At 37.2% G+C, this 18469-nt stretch overlaps 1 protein-coding gene across 1 annotated transcript in view; it reads left to right on the forward strand.

Moving 5' to 3' along the window:
• The first annotated feature begins 3182 nt into the window (after window positions 1-3182).
• The window catches only part of mtm (phosphatidylinositol-3-phosphate phosphatase), a 211435-nt gene continuing 196148 nt past the window's right edge, over window positions 3183-18469 (forward strand). The window contains exon 1 of the mRNA XM_090373306.1: window positions 3183-3483. Coding sequence (XP_090229432.1) covers window positions 3250-3483 — 234 coding nt within the window. The 5' untranslated portion in view covers window positions 3183-3249. The remainder of the gene's footprint in view (window positions 3484-18469) is intronic.

Genomic DNA, 18469 nt, shown 5'->3' on the forward strand with positions numbered 1-18469 from the left:
AAATTTATTTAAGCTCTCAACTTCCGCAACAACGGATGGAAGTCTGTTCCAGCAATCAGCAATCAACAACGCGCTCGCTAAAGGAAAACTTCCGCACATCTATTCTACAACTGTCTTTCCTCAATTTGAATATATACCCCCTCAGGTTCTTAGTCTGAGCAAGCGGAAGTATCCCGTCAGCGTTGAGCCTGCTCAAACCATTCAAGGCCTTATACACTTCAATCAGATCACCTCCCAGGTCAGGTGCCTAGTCTCCAGATTCTGCAACTTGAAGAACTTCAGCCTTTCTTCGTAAGCGCACTCCTTTGTGCCTCTCACCAATCTTGTTGCCCTTCTCTGTACTCGTTCTAGCAACTCTACATCCTTCCGAAAATGAGGCCTCCAGACCTGTATACAGTACTCAAGGTGTGGTCTGACCATTGCCTTATACAGAAGGATAATCACCTCCTTGTCTCTGCTTGCAAAATTCCTATATATCATTGACAAAACTTCATGACCTACTCTGGCATCCCATCTGCATTGCCCAGAGAACTTCATATCTGACTGCACAATTACTTCCAGGTCTTTATCATTCTCCACTTCCTTAAGTGTAGTACCACACAGTTGGTACGTTTCTCTTGGGTTACTGCTACCCATATGGAGTATTTTGCATTTGTCAATGTTAAACTTCAGTTGCTACTTCTTAGCCCATCTGCCTAACTTTTATAGATCCTGTTGCAGTAGCATACTGTGTTTAGTGTCATTAACAACCCCGCCAACTTTGTATCATCTGTAAACTTGGGCATTAAGCCTAATATACCTTCATCGATATCATTGATAAATACACAAAACAACAATGGACCAAGCACCGAACCCTGGGGGACTCCGCTAATAACATTAGGCCACGTAGAGCAGTGTTCATTTATTACCACTCTCTGCCGTCTCCCACTCAACAATCCCTTTATCTATTGTAGTAACTTGCCCTTAATGCTATACTGCTGCAATTTCTACAGCAGTCTTTCACGTGCAACAGTATCCCCAGGTCTTTTTCATTCTTCGCTACCCTGAGCATGGGCGCCCCCAGAGGTGGTTCAAATGCACTACCTCTGGATTTTGAAGTAATACACAATTTTTAATATTTTCATTAATTTATTGAAACATAAGATATTGCCTATATTCGAAAATTTGGTGAACAAAAATTTATTCCCACATTCACCGCCTCTAAAAATGTCCTACCAGTGCCCATGACCTTGAATGTATTACCACACAGTTAGTACGTCACCTGGGGGAACAAACTGCGAGATGGGTATCCGTGTTGAAACAACGCTTCTTTCCTTGGCCGAGCTTTGCTTCAACACGGAGACTTGTGGTTTTGTGAGTGACAGTTGCCACCGTTGACAGTTACGCACACCTATGTCCACTATATTTCAATTATCCTTTCCTTTCTGGTCTGGTAACACAATTGTTGAAATCACCATCCTCACCACACTATGTAGAAAGGTCTGGGTTCGAATGTCTTCAATGTTGCCAAGACCTTTATGGGCCTCTTTTATACTGTAGTTGGGTTTGACGGTCTGGCAGCAAGATTTTCCTTTCTGGATTTCTAGGTTTTTCATCCAGCAAAACAAAACTGGTAGGCTGACCAGAGAGCACACGGAATTTACGGCATTAATGCACGTGTCGATTATGCCCGTAAATTGTTCTCTCTGGTAACCTTAATATGAAAATATTAATTTAATGTTTCACTTTGGTTAATTGGACTCAAAGTATGATTATTTTTGAATAAAAAGAAAAATGCGTAAAGCCCCTAAGAAATATACATCATTAAAATGGCAGATTTAGGTTGACGCATAGTCAAACGTTCGTTGATGCAAATTAAGTGCAAAACCAGTTCTTATGTTTCATCAATGACGTGACAATGTAGAGTAATTTTTAATATTTATCCTACATTGTAAGTTTTTTAGCTGCCGAAGGACGTTCTCTTCTTTGTTTTGTGAGCATATCCAAAATTCAGGCAGAGTATTATGCAATCCATGGCTTCATTGCCATACAGTGCACGCAAGTAAAGGGCTTTTATTATTATTATTATTAGTCATATGGTGCAAGGAAACCCGAGGCTTGCTGCTCCAGGCAAGAAAACAACCAGATTAAAAAACAAACAAACAAAAAAACGCTACTATATGCGTTTCACTCCTCTCATAGATTCTGATCCAGTTGGCCCAAACCATCGGCCTCAACTACACACGAGGCAACTTGTTCCTATGATTAGCAACTCGCTGGCTAGAGAAAAACTTTCCCTTTCTTCTTGTGTTTTTAATTCAGCCCATTCCAGTGCACGTTGTTTTAGGATTGTTATTTCCCTTTTTGTAAAGCCTTGTATTTTTGTAGTGTTAGGAGTATAGAGTAAACACTCTTTCAGAGTTGATTTGGTATAAACTCTTCCAAGTCGTTGTAAATAGTGTTAAATTAGTTGATTTTCAGTGGACGGAGTTTTTTTTTTTAATATCACAAACAGGCGGAGCAACCCTAAGAACGTTCGTTATAATATACTAATTTCGTACCATTACTTAACAAGCGTTAGGAAACGTCATGGACTAAAGTATTTGATGTTAAAAGCGGCTAATTCCATTTTATAAAAAAAAAATGGCTGGAAAAATATATCGATTGTATGGTTATGGGGCAACGTACCACAAATGAATATTTACTAATCTGTGCAAGTTACGTGCATTCGGGCGCATACTATGAGATCGAACCCACACACTGCTATAAATAATAATAATCATAATAATTAATTAAGAACTGCTCTTTGATAACCGTTGCCTTGGTATTTCGTCTACAATAAAGTAAATGTGCCTTAACATTAAAGACAAAAGATTGGAATCTACTTTGTGGTCCCAATGTTTGTCTTTAGGGTGCAATGCAGGCTACAGTACATGAGGTAGAGAAGGTGATCGGAAACCATTCTACTAATTTTTCTCACCGTGATGCATTGCATCAGGCCACTAACTGTGAATGTTTCCAGTATGGCACAATATGCTTTTGATAAGAAGCAGTAAAATTCAAAGCACACGCGCGAAACACTCCTACCAAGTCAAGCCACACGGAAGTGAACTGACAGCGTGTAGAGGGCACTGCTTTATATGGATCCATTCAGTGTAAATAGGTAGATTTTCGCACGAGAATCTGCACGCCTTTTACTTTTAAATGATAATATGTTATAATAAAATAGCGTTAATGTGTTATTTTGTGGACTTTTTATAACACCGAGGTATGGAAAAATCAAGGAGCGTAGAATTTGTGGAACCGGATAATAACAGGGCAAAAGCTGCAAGCTCAGAATCGCTAGCAGGTTCAGAGTCGAAATCGAGTTCATTAAATTCCAAGTTGGGACATGAGTCGGCTGGTAGCCAAAGCTCACGTTCCAAAGGGTCACATTCGCCGTCGAAGTCAGTTTGTTCATCTTCATCTACGTCGTATGAAAATTTGCCTCTGCAAGAGCTAAAGGTACGTTTTTTTTTGGTTTATATTTTGATGTAAGTTACTCGTGTACCAGTAATTATTTGCAGAGTAAGAGTTATTTGCAGTGAGACTTATTTGTAACTTGTGAAGTACGGAGGTGGTTAAAAAAATAATTAAACTACGTTATGTAGACAGCGATGTAGGTGCCTGCATATTACGAAAATTTTAAAACCATTTTAGTACTCATTTTGACATTTTATTTCTCCGTCACAGTATTTTTCATTTCAATTTTTTGTTTAAAGAGAGAATATTATTAGATGTAAAACTGGATAGTATAAACTGCAAGTTGCATTTTTTGATTTTTACTATGAAACAACTTTTTATATAATTGAATAATAAGCTCTGCATATTAAGTTTACGTACTTCAATGATTTGCATGCTAAAATGTAAAATAATTGTAATATTGGGGATTATTTCATGAACTAGTGTAATATTTTCATTATTTGGATGGATATTGTTTTTCACGAAGAACCGCAATTTTTCTGCGTAATGACTTTACGCCTCGTTCCTTAGAAAGTTGGAAATCATGAAGCATGTACGACTGGATTATCGTAGATTATCTTTCCATACGTTTGGGACATTTCAAAAAGAAAACGAAGAAAATACAAAATGGTGTAATAAAGTTCCATACATTTGGGACGTTTCAAAAAGTAAACGAAAAAAAAAAATACAAAAGGGTGTAATAAAGTTCCTATACGTGTGGGACATTTCAAAGCGAAAAAAAAAAAAAAAAAAAAATACAAAAGGGTGAATAAAGTTTCTATACGTGTGGGACATTTCAAAAAGAAAACGGGGAAAAAAAAATACAAAATGGTGTAATAAAGTTACAGGTGGGACATTTCAAAAAGAAAACGAAAAAAAAAAAAAAAAATACAAAATGGTGTAATAAACTTCCTATACTTGTGGGACATTTCAAAAAGAAAAACGAAAAAAATACAAAATGGTGTAATAAAGGCACAGGCTAAATCAAAATGGTTGCTAATTATATTTAACTCATGAGTAATCATAAAAAAAAAATTCATATTTTTTAATGCCATTTAAAAAATGGGCTTAATATGTTCATTATGATGCTCTGTGGGTGCACAAAATAACACATTTGGAATATTAGGGTTAGATCCTATAAATAAGGCACATGGAGTCAGTGTTATTATTATTAGCCACTTTATGGTGCAAGGAAGCCTGAGGCTTATAATGCACCAGCCAAAAAAAAAAAATTCCTGAGAGAGAGAGAGTAGAAAGAGAAGAATGATGATATCCAGCTCAGCACCCTGGGTGTGCTAAGTCCATACTCACAAGATGTGAGCCCCTACACATTGACACATGTTCTTTGAAAAACTAGGGCAGTACTGCATGATACAGTTGAACACAAAAGTTTAGTTCCATTCTATCTCATTCAAGAAATATATTATTTTTCATCAGTTATGATGACATATACTAAAAGTATATGTCATCATAACATACGATCACTCATCGGTGAAGACAGGATATTAGAGCTGGAAAAGGAATTAGAAAATGTGAATTGGAATATCATCGGTTTGGCTGAAACAAGAAGAAGAAATGAATCACTTATAAGTTTATCAAGTGGAAATCTGCTGTACACCAATGGAAACAGTGAAAGGAGTGAAGGTGGAGGAGTTGGGTTTCTGGTCCATAAAGATTTTAAAAACAACATTTTGGAATTCAAAAGTACATCACCAAGGGTGTCAAGACTAATACTCAAGATTTCTAAGAGGTACAGGCTAAAGATTATAATGATTTATGCACCAACATCGAGCCATGATGATGAAGAGGTTGAAGAAATGTACACTGAAATTGAGTCTTCTAGATGAGCAGAAAACCCACTACACTATTATTATGGGGGACTTCAATGCTAAGGTTGGAAAAAGGCAAAACAGCGCAGAAAGAGGAACTATAGGAAATTTTGGAATTGGTGAAAGAAATAAAAGAGGTGAAAGACTTGTGGAATTTGCAGAATCTCAAGGAATGTCAGTAATGAACACTTTTTTCAAGAAAAGGGTAAACAGAAAGTGGACATGGAAGAGTCCAAATGGATTAACAACTAATGAAATCGACTTCATCCTCACTAACAGAAGATATATTGTGAATGATGTTACCGTCCTGAATAAGGTAAATGTTGGAAGTGATCACAGAATGGTAAGATGTACACTTGATATAGATGTAGGAAAGGAAAGGAAAAAACTGACTCGAGTAAATAATACAAAGGTCTTTGAAATAACAGAGGAGGAGAAAAAGCAGTATGTACTGGAACTTAAGAACAAGTTTGAGCTTCTGCAGACTGCTCAGGACCAAGATATCGACGAGGAATATTACAACTTTCTGAAAGTGATAAAGCCCAAGAAACCTATAGGGAAACAGAAATCCAAAGAAGACAAAATTAGTCAAGAAACACTTGTCATGATGAACCAAAGACGACAAATGAAGAGCAAGAAAAACACTGACAGGGAGAAAATTGAGTATACTGAGTTATGCAAAGCCATTAGAAAGAGACTTAGAGAGGACATAAGAAGATTTAACACAAGAAAAGTAGAACAAGCATTAAGGGAAAACAAAGGATTTAAATCAGCAGCCATGAGCAGTAATACAGAAAGACAAATGATACTGAAACTGAAGAATAGCGATGGTGTACTTATAAACAGCAGAGAAGGCATAATTCAAATAGCAGAAGACTACTATAGAGAATTATACAAGGAGCGAGGGAATGATACCAGCAGTGGGGAAGATGGATTGCAAAGTAGCAACACATACGACATACCCGATATTCTTCCTGATGAGGTAGAACATGCATTGAAGAAAATGAAGAATCGGAAAGCCCCGGGGGAAGATGAAGTTACTGTAGAGTTGTTAAAATTGGGAGGAAGAGACATAACACAAAAACTGGCAAGGCTCTTCACAAAGTGCATTAGAAAAGGTGTGATGCCTAAGCAGTGGAATAATGCAATCATAGTTTTGCTGCATAAGAAAGGAGATAAATCAGAAATTTGAAATTATAGACCAATTAGCTTGTTATCCCATATCTACAAGTTGTTCACAAGGGTTATTACTAACAGATTAGAAAGAATACTTGATGAGAATCAACCGAAAGAGCAAGCTGGCTTTAGGACAGGATTCTCAACTATGGATCACCTTCACGTAATATCACAGCTAATGGAGAAAGCAAATGAATATAAAACACCATTATGCCTGGCATTTGTGGATTATGAAAAGGCATTTGACTCCATACAGCATAAGGCAATGTTTCGGGCACTGGAAAGACAAGGCATAGATACTCCATATATTATGATTTTGAAGAAAATATATGAGAGTGCTACATCCTTTATTAGACTAGACAAAGACAGTAGCAAATTTAAAATTGAGAAAGGAGTTCGACAAGGAGACACAATATCTCTGAAGCTGTTTACTGCTGCCCTTGAGGAAGCTTTCAGAAGATTAGACTGGTCGCAGAAAGGAGTCAATGTGAACGGAGAGTACCTAAACCATTTACGATTTGCAGATGACATTGTGGTCATAAGCCACGATCCCAAAGAATTAGAGGAAAATCTTAATCAGTTATGCACAGTTAGTAAGGATTTTGGACTAAAGATGAATATGGCTAAAACAAAAGTAATGATGAACAAGTATGCCACGGAAAGGGAAATAATGATTGAAGGAGCAGTAATTGAAAAGGTGGAGTCATATACTTATCTGGGACAAGTTATTAGCTGTAATAATGATAAATGGCTGGAAGTCAAGAGAAGAATAAATTTTGGATGGATAGCATTCAGGAAATATAGTCACATACTGAAGAGCAATATCCCAGTTTGTCTGAAACGTAAAATAATGAATCAATGTATACTCCCCACCATGACTTATGGAAGTGAAACTTGGGCACTCACCAAAAGAATGGAAGAGAAGCTAAGAACTACACAGCGAAGAATGGAACGAATTATATTGGGAATCAGACTGTTAGATAAGAAGAGAAACACATGGATTAGGCAGCAAACTCAAGTAAAGGACATTCTTATCAAAACTAAAGAACTAAAATGGTCTTGGGCAGGACACGTAGCTCGAAGACATGATGACAGATGGACTAAGAAAATAACAGAATGGTACCCAAGAGGAGCTAGAAGAAAACCTGGAAGACAAAGGCGGAGATGGATAGATGAAATTCATGAGTTTTTGAGTAGTAAATGGATGGCCAGTGCTCAAAACAGAAGGAACTGGAAAGTTGCTGGAGAGGCCTTCATCCTGCAGTGGATTGAAAATGGCTGATGATGATGATGATACTAAAAGATTAAAGAAGGGCCGACTGGTCAATCAACTTCGTGACCTTAATAGTAACACAGATTCTTCAAAGTACTTGGTCTTTGGGAGATTACAAACTCAGTGCAGACCTTATTAAGTACACCACAATATTGCATGCAAACAAGCGTTTATATGTTCTTGTTTATACTCCAGCATGACCACCATGTCAGTGGAGTTGACAATAAATTATCATTACAAACATTAAACATATTTGTCAGTCATGGGCTTGAACCTCAGTCCACTCAAAGAGCACATGCTACTCTCGCTCCTGACCACTCTGCTACATCACTGTGATTGTGACTTGTGATACAAACCATAAAAGGTGTGGTCAAAAAGTTCAGGGTCTGAACTAATATTTGGGAAATATTAGTTCAGACCCTGACCCTGAAAAGCTGTTTGGATGGATTTCCTTTTAAGTAGTCTCCTTGACACTAAATGGATTCCATTGCTTTTACAGTTTCTGGATGTATTCCATGTTGGGTATCAGTGACTCTAAATGAATCACAGAGAACTGTGATTCATTTAGAAAATTGATATTGTTATGTAAGTGAAGTATTAAATGTAATATCAGGTGAGTCCCATACCTGCCATTCACCAAAAAAAGCAACAAAAGAGGTAAGCAAATCATATGGGGAATGTCTTTGCATACTGGAGATGTGAAATGTCTCTCCTATTCATGGGGAGAGGAATCAACGGGCAAAGTAAATAATTACAAACTGTGACTTTTGCATCAGAAAAAATAATGCAGTCAGTGGTTAAAGAACAAATGTAGGATTATCTTAACAGGAATACAGTTATACAGCAATCATAACGTGAAAAGAAAAGACCTTGTCTGATTAGCTATGTTGGATAGTCACAAAGGAAATGGAATGCAAAAAATAATTTCAATGTCATATATTTTGATTTCAGTAAAGCTTCTTTTGATACTCTTTCACATGAATGACTGCCATACAGGTCTGAGCATTGTGGAATTGTGGGTAAGTTACTGCTGTGGGTAAAAGGGTGGTTGAGTGGTAGGAGACAGAGTGGTTATTAATGACCACTGCTGTTCATGGGCCAATGTTATGAGTGGGGTCCTGCAATGTTTGCTGTTGGCTTGTACTGTTTTCAATGTTTTAATAATTATATTGATTTTGGAATATGTTTGCTGGCGATACAAAGAGCCAGGGTGTTTAATGACAGTAATCAGAGTATGTTACTCCAACAATACCAGGATAAATTAGGTAAATCAGCTGAAAAATGACATTTGAGGTTTAAGATTGTTAAATGATAGGCATTGCATTTAGGTAACAGTAATCTCAAATAACATACCATTTGGGTGGTAACAAAGTGAGGGTAGCTGAAAATGAAAAAGACCTGGAGATAATTGTATAGTTTCACATGCAAGTTCCCTGAACATTGTAGGCAGGCAGCTAGGATAGCCTTTGGGGTTCTCTCGATGTTATACAGTAATTTTGCCAGCATGGACAAAGTGATTATCTTGGATAATGCAGTGATTAGGCTGCATTCAGCTTTAAAAGTTTCATTGTAGGAAGGATGTAGGTTTGTTGGAATGGGTGCAGACAAGAGCAACAGAAATAGTTGTTGATAAAAGGATATGCTTACTAAGAAAGACTTGAGTTAAACTGCAGCATTTGGAGACTAGGCATCTGAGGAGACCTGATTTGGAGTGTTTAACACACACACACTGGAAATGGTTGCAGGAAATAATGTGTGGAAATTTGCTTTCACTCAGAGAATAATTGATTGTCAAAATAAAATTCTGCATGGTGCCATGGAAGCATTTAGTTTGAATAAATTTAAAGGGGATTAGACAATTTATCACGAGGTATAGATTGAAGTGGGTATGTTTTTATTTTTTTTGACACTGTTATAAGCTTGCTTCCTTGCATCATTTTGTCACTACTAATATTATATAATCAAAAGATCAGTATGCAGCTATAGAGTTACTCATGCTGCATGTCTTATAGAAATATTTGTAAATCAGTATAGTTGTAAATTTTTCTGAAATATGGGTCATCAGGACAAAAAAAAAATAGAAGAACTTCTTACCAAGCCCTATTTTTAAGTATTGTTTATTATCACACTAAAATGAACTTGCCACTTGTGTGTATACAATAAACTCAAACAGTAAAATAATCTACCAGTTCAATTATTTGTAGTTTTAAAATCAGTTTGTTGAATAGTTTTTCTTAAACTAAAGTAAATGCTAGGTGATGGGAATTGCAGAACATATAAATACACTGAATATTATATCAGTTTAAAACAAAGTGGCATAATTAAAAATAAATATTGGATGCAGAATATAAACTTATATGTGGATGTTGTGGAAGTAGATAGTTTGAATAAATTTAAGGAAGAATTAGACAAATTATTAGAGTGAATGGACAGATGAGGTGTGTAATGTGTTTTTTTTTTTTTTTTGCTGGCTGATGCTATATAAACTTGCTTCCTTGCATCAGTTGCCACTGCTAATACTAATATACTGCTATGATATATATTTTTAATAGATTTTGGGGGTAATAAATGATATGCAATTAAAAGGTAAACAACTCAATTTCTTGAGTTGGCTGTGGTCCTAGGATGATATATGTGGATGCAAATTTGCACATTGTGAGATGAGTCCATACACTGCCACAAAAGGTGCACAGCCCATTGTTAGCTACTTGTGCTGTTATGTTACTCGCAATTAAACAGTTATAATAAAGTTGCTCTGCTGGCCTTGTCCAACCAGAATATAAACTGACATTTATTTTTGTTAGTATATTGTATAGTCTGGAAGACCTCTACCCACAACTTTGGGGCTCTGAAGAACTGTGCTATTGTGATAAATTCTGCTTTGACTAAAATAGTAAAACTATCGACACACACATTTTAAGTACAAGGCTTGATCAAAAAATTTGATAAAAACAGTCTTAATTGAATAATTCTTGAATGCATAGTGATAGCTAAAGGATTGAGCGGAGCTTACAATGGCATCTTTTGAGCATGCGCACATCAGGTTTTAACTTATGTTGTTATGCAAGAGTCTAACTGAAATTGCTTTGATTGAAGATTTGTTTTTCTCATATGTACTGAAAATGAACAACATGCAAGCATTAATTTTGTTTTAAAGTTGAAAAGTCAGACATGGAAATGTGAGGTGCTAATTTCAGTTTACGTAGATAATGCTATGTACGACTGGAATTCCTCCCCCCCCCCAAATGGTTTTAAAGGTTTCGCAAAGAGAATTTTTCACTTGAAGATTAAAAAAAAAGCAGTCAACATTCCAAAATGATCAAGACATCAATGAAATATGTACCATCATGCAGTTATATTAACGACTGACCAGTTGAGAAATTCTAAGATGTTGCTTTCATTTGGCTCTTTTATCAGGCCATTTTGATTATGGAGTTGCATGAGGTGAGTGAGCAACAAGTTTGTTCTCTGCATTCGCTGTCGAGGTCAAAGAGCATAGCCCTCATTTTCAACCCAGATATTTAAACAAGCTGTGTTTGATCCTGGATTAGCAAAATTATAACAGCTGATGAGTCATAGGTGTTTGAACATGACCTAGAGATCACATTTCAAAACTCTTAGTGGGAAAACAGTCACCAAATCCAAAAAAATGCATTGGCTGTCAAAATTACATGTGAAGGTTATGCTGATTCATTTTTTGTTAGCAAGGGGATAGTGTTATCAGTATTTGTTCTGTAAGGTTGTAAAAGATCCCAAAACTATGGCGAAATGGTTGGCCTCTTCATCCCAACAATATGGTATCGCACATCATATGCCACTGGCAATTTTTGAACAGAGAACACATTCCTGTTGTGCCTGTCAACCTAATTTCCTGATTTAGCACCATGCTACTTTTGACTATTCCTAAAATTAAATTAAAACAGATCATCAAAGGAAAATAGTGAGAGTCAATTCAAGAAATCAGTCAAATGCACAGATTTCCTAAAAACATTTACCTAAGAAGACTTCAAAAATGTTTTGAACAATGTAGACATTTATCATGAATAAAATAAATTTTTTTATAATTCACTAAACTTTTTGATTATACCTTGTATAACATAACTTTTAGACTGAATACTATTATTGGGGGGGTGGAGAAGAAAAAGCTGAAATTCCCATATAATGTAACAATATTTTTTTAAAACTTTTAAACCCGCCATTTTTATGCAACAGCTTTTTCTGCTCTCACTACTTCTAGCTATTTCCAGTTTTTCTAGTAGATACTTGCTTATTCGAGTGATTAACATTAAGGTTGTTCATGAAGTTTTTGCCTGTTTTATATTTAACTGTTTATACAAAGTAGGATTTTTTTTATTTCTCCTTTTCTCTCCTTAGACATTTTACTTTGACTGTCACCAGTTGAACAGCTTAAATAACAACAGTAACTACAGGGGCTGTTCAATATAGAATGATGATAATTTTTTTTCCCATGATATATCTTTATTAATCATTCATATTAGCATTAGTAGAGGCATATGATGCAAGAAAGCAAGCTTATGCAGCATCAGATAAAAAAAAAAAAAAAAAAAAAACACCACTCACATTTCACCCCTCCGTTTGTTCCAAATACTTGTCCAGCTCAGCCTTAAATTTATTTAGGCTATCAACTTCCACAACATGGGATGGAAGTCTGTTCCACCAACCAGCTACCCGCTGGCTAAAGGCAAATTTCCGCACATCTATCCTACATCTGTCTTTCCTCAATTTGAATTTATGCCCTCTCAGGTGATTATTCTGAGCAAGAGGAAGAATCCCATCAGCATTGAGCATGATCAAACCATTCAAGGCTTTATTAGCATTAGCAAGGGCACATGATGCAAGAAAGCAAGCTTATATAGCATCAGCCAAAAAAAAAAAAACCCTTATTTCACTCGGTCCAAATGTTTGTCAAGTTCTGCCTTGAATCTATTTAAGTTATCAATTTCTACAATGACAGATGGAAGTTTGTTCCAGCAATCAACCACCCGCTGGCTAAAGGCAAACTTTCGCACTATCCTACAACCGTCTTTCCTCAGTTTGAATCTATGCTCTCTCAGGTGATTATTCTGAGCAAGAGGAAGAATCCCATCAGCATTGACCATGCTCAAACCATTCAAGGCTTTATACACCTCAATAAGATCACCTTGCAGGTGCCTAGTCTCCAGACAATGTAATTTGCAAAACTTAAGCCTTTTTTCGTAAGAGCAACAACCCTTTGTTCTGTTCACTAAACTTGTTGTCCTTCTCTGTACTCATTCCAACAGTTCTACATCCTTCTTAAAATGAGGCCTCCAGACCTGTATACAGTACTCAAGGTGTGGCCTGACCATTGCCTTATACAAAAGGGGATAATCACCTCCTTATCCCTGCTAGAAAAATTCCTGTATATCATTGACAAGACACCATGAGCTACTCTTGCAGACCGTCTGCACTGCTGAGAAAACTTCATATCTGCCTGCACAATTACTGCCAGGTCCTTTTCATTCTCTACCACTGTCAGTGTGGTACCACAGGGTTAATACGTTACCTAGGATTACTGCTTCCCATATATAGTACTTTACATTTGTCAATGTTACACTTCATTTGCCACCTCTCAGCCCATCTGCTCAACCTTTCTAGATCCTATTTCAGCAGTGTACTGTCATTAGTGTCATTAACAACCCTGCCAACCTTCGTATAATATGCAAACTTGGACATTAAGCCTGATATACCATCATCAATATCATTTATAAATAGAGAAAACACAATGGACCCAACACTGAACCCTGAGGGACTCCACTAATAACATTAGTCCACGAAGAGCAGTGTCCATTGATTACCACTCTCTGTCTTCTCCCACTCAACCATCCCTTTATCCATAGCAGTAGTTTGCCTCCAGTGCCACACTGCTCCAATTTGTGCAGCAGTCTTCAATGTGCAACAGTATCAAAAGCCTTTCTAATATCCAAATATATGATATCAGAGTTATTCTTTGCATCCAGTTCCTTTGTGACTACATCATAGTAGCCAATCAAATTAGTCAGACAAGACTTCCCCTTAACAAACCCATGCTGTGTCCGAGCTATAACTGAAGTCTTGTCTAGATGATCCTGCAATGCTTCTTTAACCAGTGCCTCCATTAATTTCCCTGGAACAGAAGTTAAACTAACAGGTCTGTAATTAACTGTTTCTCCCTTTGATCCGCCTTTGTGGATTGAAGTCACATTTGCACATCTCCAGTCCATGGGTACCTCCCCTGGGAAGCTCTCATAATTATGGCTAAGGGTTTGCTTACTTCCTTTGCCACCTCCTTTAATATAACTGGATAGATTCCATCCACCCCAGGTGCCTTTCTTGTGTTTATCTTCAAAATTTCTCCTCTCCTTTACTCTGTTATTACAAGATTATCTAGCTTACTGCCACAGTTGAATACACCTCTGGTATTCCCCTCTCTGAATAACTCCTCATGCGTGAATGTTGATGCAAAATATTCATTTAGTTTGTTAGCTACCTGAGCAGAATCATCAACAGTTGAGCCATCGATATCAAGTGCACCAATTTGATTCATCTCCCTTCCTTTTAGAGTTTATATAAGTAAAGAACTCTTTGCTGTTTTTCTTTGCATCCTTTACCAGAGATTTCTCGTAATCTGCCTTTGCCTGCCTAACCTCCTTTGTAACTTGGTTACAGGCCAGTTTATATGTATCCCAAGCATTTTTCTTCTCTGTCACATGTCTAATTAGTTCATCTGACATCTATTTAGGCCTAAATCTTGAACAGTATTTCTTTGTTGGTATGAAAAGCCTAGTAGCTTCCAAGATTAATTCTTTTAATGCTTCCCAATTTGAATTTGCTGTTGGTAACATCATCAGTTGGTTTCACCGTATAGAATTTAAATACTGTCTCAGACCACCATAGTCACCTTTACGAAAGCAAAATCCCTTCCCTTTACTGCCGATGGTAGTTACCTCTTTGAGTAAATCCCACTTCAGCACACTGTGATCACTGCCACCTAGTGGTTCCTTTATCTGTAGATTCTTGATGCATGAAGAATCACTACTGATAATCAGATCAAGAGTATTACTCCCTCTAGTTGCCTCCCAAACATGCTGCTATAGAAAACAATCATCCAATAAATCCACAAAAGCCTTGCTGATGTGTGAGTGACCAACCCACAAATTCCAGTCAATATCTGGGAAATTAAAATCCCCCATTATAAGACACTCTAGTTTACTGGCCCACTATTTCTGTGCACAATTGCTCATTATACTCATCAGATTCATTAGGCCTATAACACACGGACCTACTCTCATTTTTCCTTTCCCAGCGCTTATGTCACACCAAACAGAATCAACATTGCATTGTCCACCCACATCAATTGGATGCACTTCCTTAGATTTTATGTCTTTCTTAACTAACAGCATAACCCCTCCTCCCTTCCTGCCCTGTCTATCCTTTCTGTACACATTGTACTCCCCAAATTCCGGTTCTGCACTGCTTATGTCTGTGTGACACCATGTCTCTGATATCCCAACAATATCTGCCTTTGTTGTCTTGACTAGCACTTCAAGCTCATCAAATTTATTAACTATACTCCTAGCATTGGTGTACATGCAAGTATACATGCACCTGTTTCTACTGTTAGTTGCCCTAACACAGCCCATGTATTTACTTGTTCCACTATGACTCCCAGCAGTCCTGGAATTTCCCATTGCTTTGCTTTCCAGGCTGCTGCTCAATTGCATTTTAATAGTAGTGCAAGAATCACTTTTACCTCTGCCAGTGACTACTGTTAATCTATTAGTCCGTGTATCCCCCCAAGCTAGCAGTTTTCCGACCCACCTAACTCTGCCTCGATAGCATCAGCAAATATTCTTGCACACTTTCTATTTAAGTGTATCCCATCCCTGTAGAAGCAGTCTCTCCTGTTAACAAGCACAGACCAGGCTGAGAAAAATTCTACCCCTTGAGCCTTGCACAATCTCTCCAGGGCCGAATTGATTGACAAGGCTCTCACCATATACTCCCTCCTATCGTGTCTGGGCAGAATTGCAGACACTTTCAAATTCAACCCTAACTCTTGGCTTTTTTTCAGTATTGTCTTGTACTGTTCATGCCTGTTGGTCAAAGTTATCTACTTCTTATCTAATATGGAAACCTTGCGGCCTGTGGATCAAGGAGTCATTTTCAATTTCAAAGCCTATGACCTCAGCACACCTTTAAGCAGCTATTTGAGTAACCGATAAGAAAGATAAGTAGTTTTCAATAAGAAAATTCTAGAAGATGTAACATTCTAACATCCCTATTGACTCAAAATATCATGAGAGGAAAGCATTGACATGTATGTGAACATGGTGGAAATTGACCAGAGACATGCAGTGAGGTGTGAGGAGGCACAATCAAAGATTTAGTGACATTGTTTAGCTAATTAACCAAACTGGAATTGACATATTTGACAACAGTAATGTTGAAGAAATTGCTGTCTTATGACGGAAGCTTACAAAATAAGTAACTACAGGAATTGTTAATAGCAGCACGTTCACAAGAAAGGGAGTAACCCTCATGTATACAACTCAGAAACAACTTCAGTGCAACTTAACCCACTACAGTTTTGAGTGATGGTATTGGTAAGATTACCAGGTACTGCTGCAGTGCCTGCTAATCTTAGCAATATTTTAGCAATCTTAGCAATGCCCAGAACATCACATAAAGGATTCCATGGACAAGTTGCCACCCTTAGAATCATCACATCTTAGCAATCCCTGGTAATCTTTGCAAGAAAGTTTTTTGAGAATGAACTTGACTGGATCTGCATCTGTGCAGTAATTTAAAGAAATGTTGTCAACAGCATTTATTGCAAAGAAATGTTTATGTCAGTAAACTTTGGCTGCATTTTTTTAAACAGCAGTCTGCGGTTCCCTACACTGAATGGGTCACAGTTCTGAATCATCTTTTTAACAATAACAGGTGTTCATAACTTTGTTTAATTGTTATTATCATATTTGAAGAAGTAAGAAATAACACTGTTAGGATATATATCCATATCAAGAATTTTGTAGTGACCTCATTGAAAGCTGTTTTATTGTGGATTCTCTTCTTGAGCAATGCAGTTTGACTATTCAGTGGCATATTTATGTTTAGCAATATTAATTATTTAATTATTATATTCCTTTATGAAATACATGGTTTGCAAAAATTCAGCAGACAATGGTAAAATATTTTAGTAATAGTAGTGGCAAATGATGCAAGAAAGCAAGTTAAAAAAAAAAAAAAAAAAATCCCACTTCACCTATCCAACCCTTCCAATAGTTTGTCTAGTTCTTCCACAACCATGGATGGAAGCTTGTTCCAGCAATCAACCACCTGTTGGCTGAAAGCAAACTTCTACACATTTATTCTGCAACTATCCTTTCTCAGTTTGAATTTATGTCCCCTTATGTGCAAATTTTTAGCAAGAGGAAGAACCCCATTAGCATTAAGTTTGCTCAAGTCAGTCAAAGCGTTAAACACCTCAATCAGTTCACATCAAAGGTGCCTAGTGTTCTCCAGATGCTGAAGTTTTCAGAACTGAAGTCTCTCTGGTAAGAGAGACTTCAGTTCTCTCTTACCAGAGAGAACTGAAGTTCTCTCTTCAGTTTAGGCTGCATCTGGTAGATGCAGCCTAAACCTTGTCTTGTCCAATGGAATAGTCATCTCCTTATCCCTGCTAGCAAAATTCCTGTATATCATTGACAAAACCCCATGAGGCTGTCCTGGCAGCCTGTCTGCATGGCTTACAGAACTTAATGTCTGACTGCATAGTTACCCCCCCACGTTCTTTTCATTTTCCACTACTCTGAGTGTAGTACCACATAGTTGATACGTTACTCTGGAACCCATATGCTACCCATATGAGTACAGGGGATCCTCGTTATCCAAGGATAATTGGTTCAAGAAAATTCCACTTAAAACAGGACTAAATTTTTGTAATGTTTATTATTTAAATAAAACTAACTGCAACTAGGCATAATATTTTAAGAGTTTAGGATTCTATATCTATATAATATCGGTGTAGATATACCATAGACAACTCTTAAAGAAGACCTACGGTAGTTGTGTGAAAGGCATCATTTCATCTGTATCTCATATTGTGCCCATCCTTCACAACGAGTTGCCCATGTATTGCACTACCTTGAATAATTAACGCTTTACTAATAGAGAAGACTATTGTTATTCTTGGTGGGCACCACCACAAAGACTGCACTGTTTCAAAGCTAGTTGGCTTTTCACCCACCGATGAAAAGCCAACTAGCTTCGAAATGGTGCTGTCTGGGTGGTGGTGCCCACAGAGAATAAGTAGCAATAGCCTTCTCTATTAGTGAAGCGTTACTTATTCTAGGTAGTGCAATACATGGTAACTTGTTGTGAAGGATGGGGAAGCGTTGCCTATTCGGGAGTGATTTAGTTCAGTGAATGAGTGGGAGTAACTGTCCCTTTCTTCTTTCGACAGCATCTCTTCCTCTCCTACTATCACTTTCCTACACTTTTTTGCTTTCCTAAGTGTAATAGGGATAGTATGTGGATAACACAGTTTCTTATCCCATACCATTTTGCAAGCCCACTGAGAATAAGTAAGTCTTCTCTATTAGTGAAGCGTTACTTATTTGAGGTAGTGCAATGCATGGGTTACTCATTGTGAAGGTGAGCACAATATGAGATAGAGTTGAAATGATGC

This window comes from Mastigoproctus giganteus, chromosome 5 (genome assembly GCF_048544385.1).
Source record: "Mastigoproctus giganteus isolate SK-2022 chromosome 5, ASM4854438v1, whole genome shotgun sequence".
NCBI classification, from domain to species: Eukaryota; Metazoa; Arthropoda; class Arachnida; order Uropygi; family Thelyphonidae; genus Mastigoproctus; species Mastigoproctus giganteus.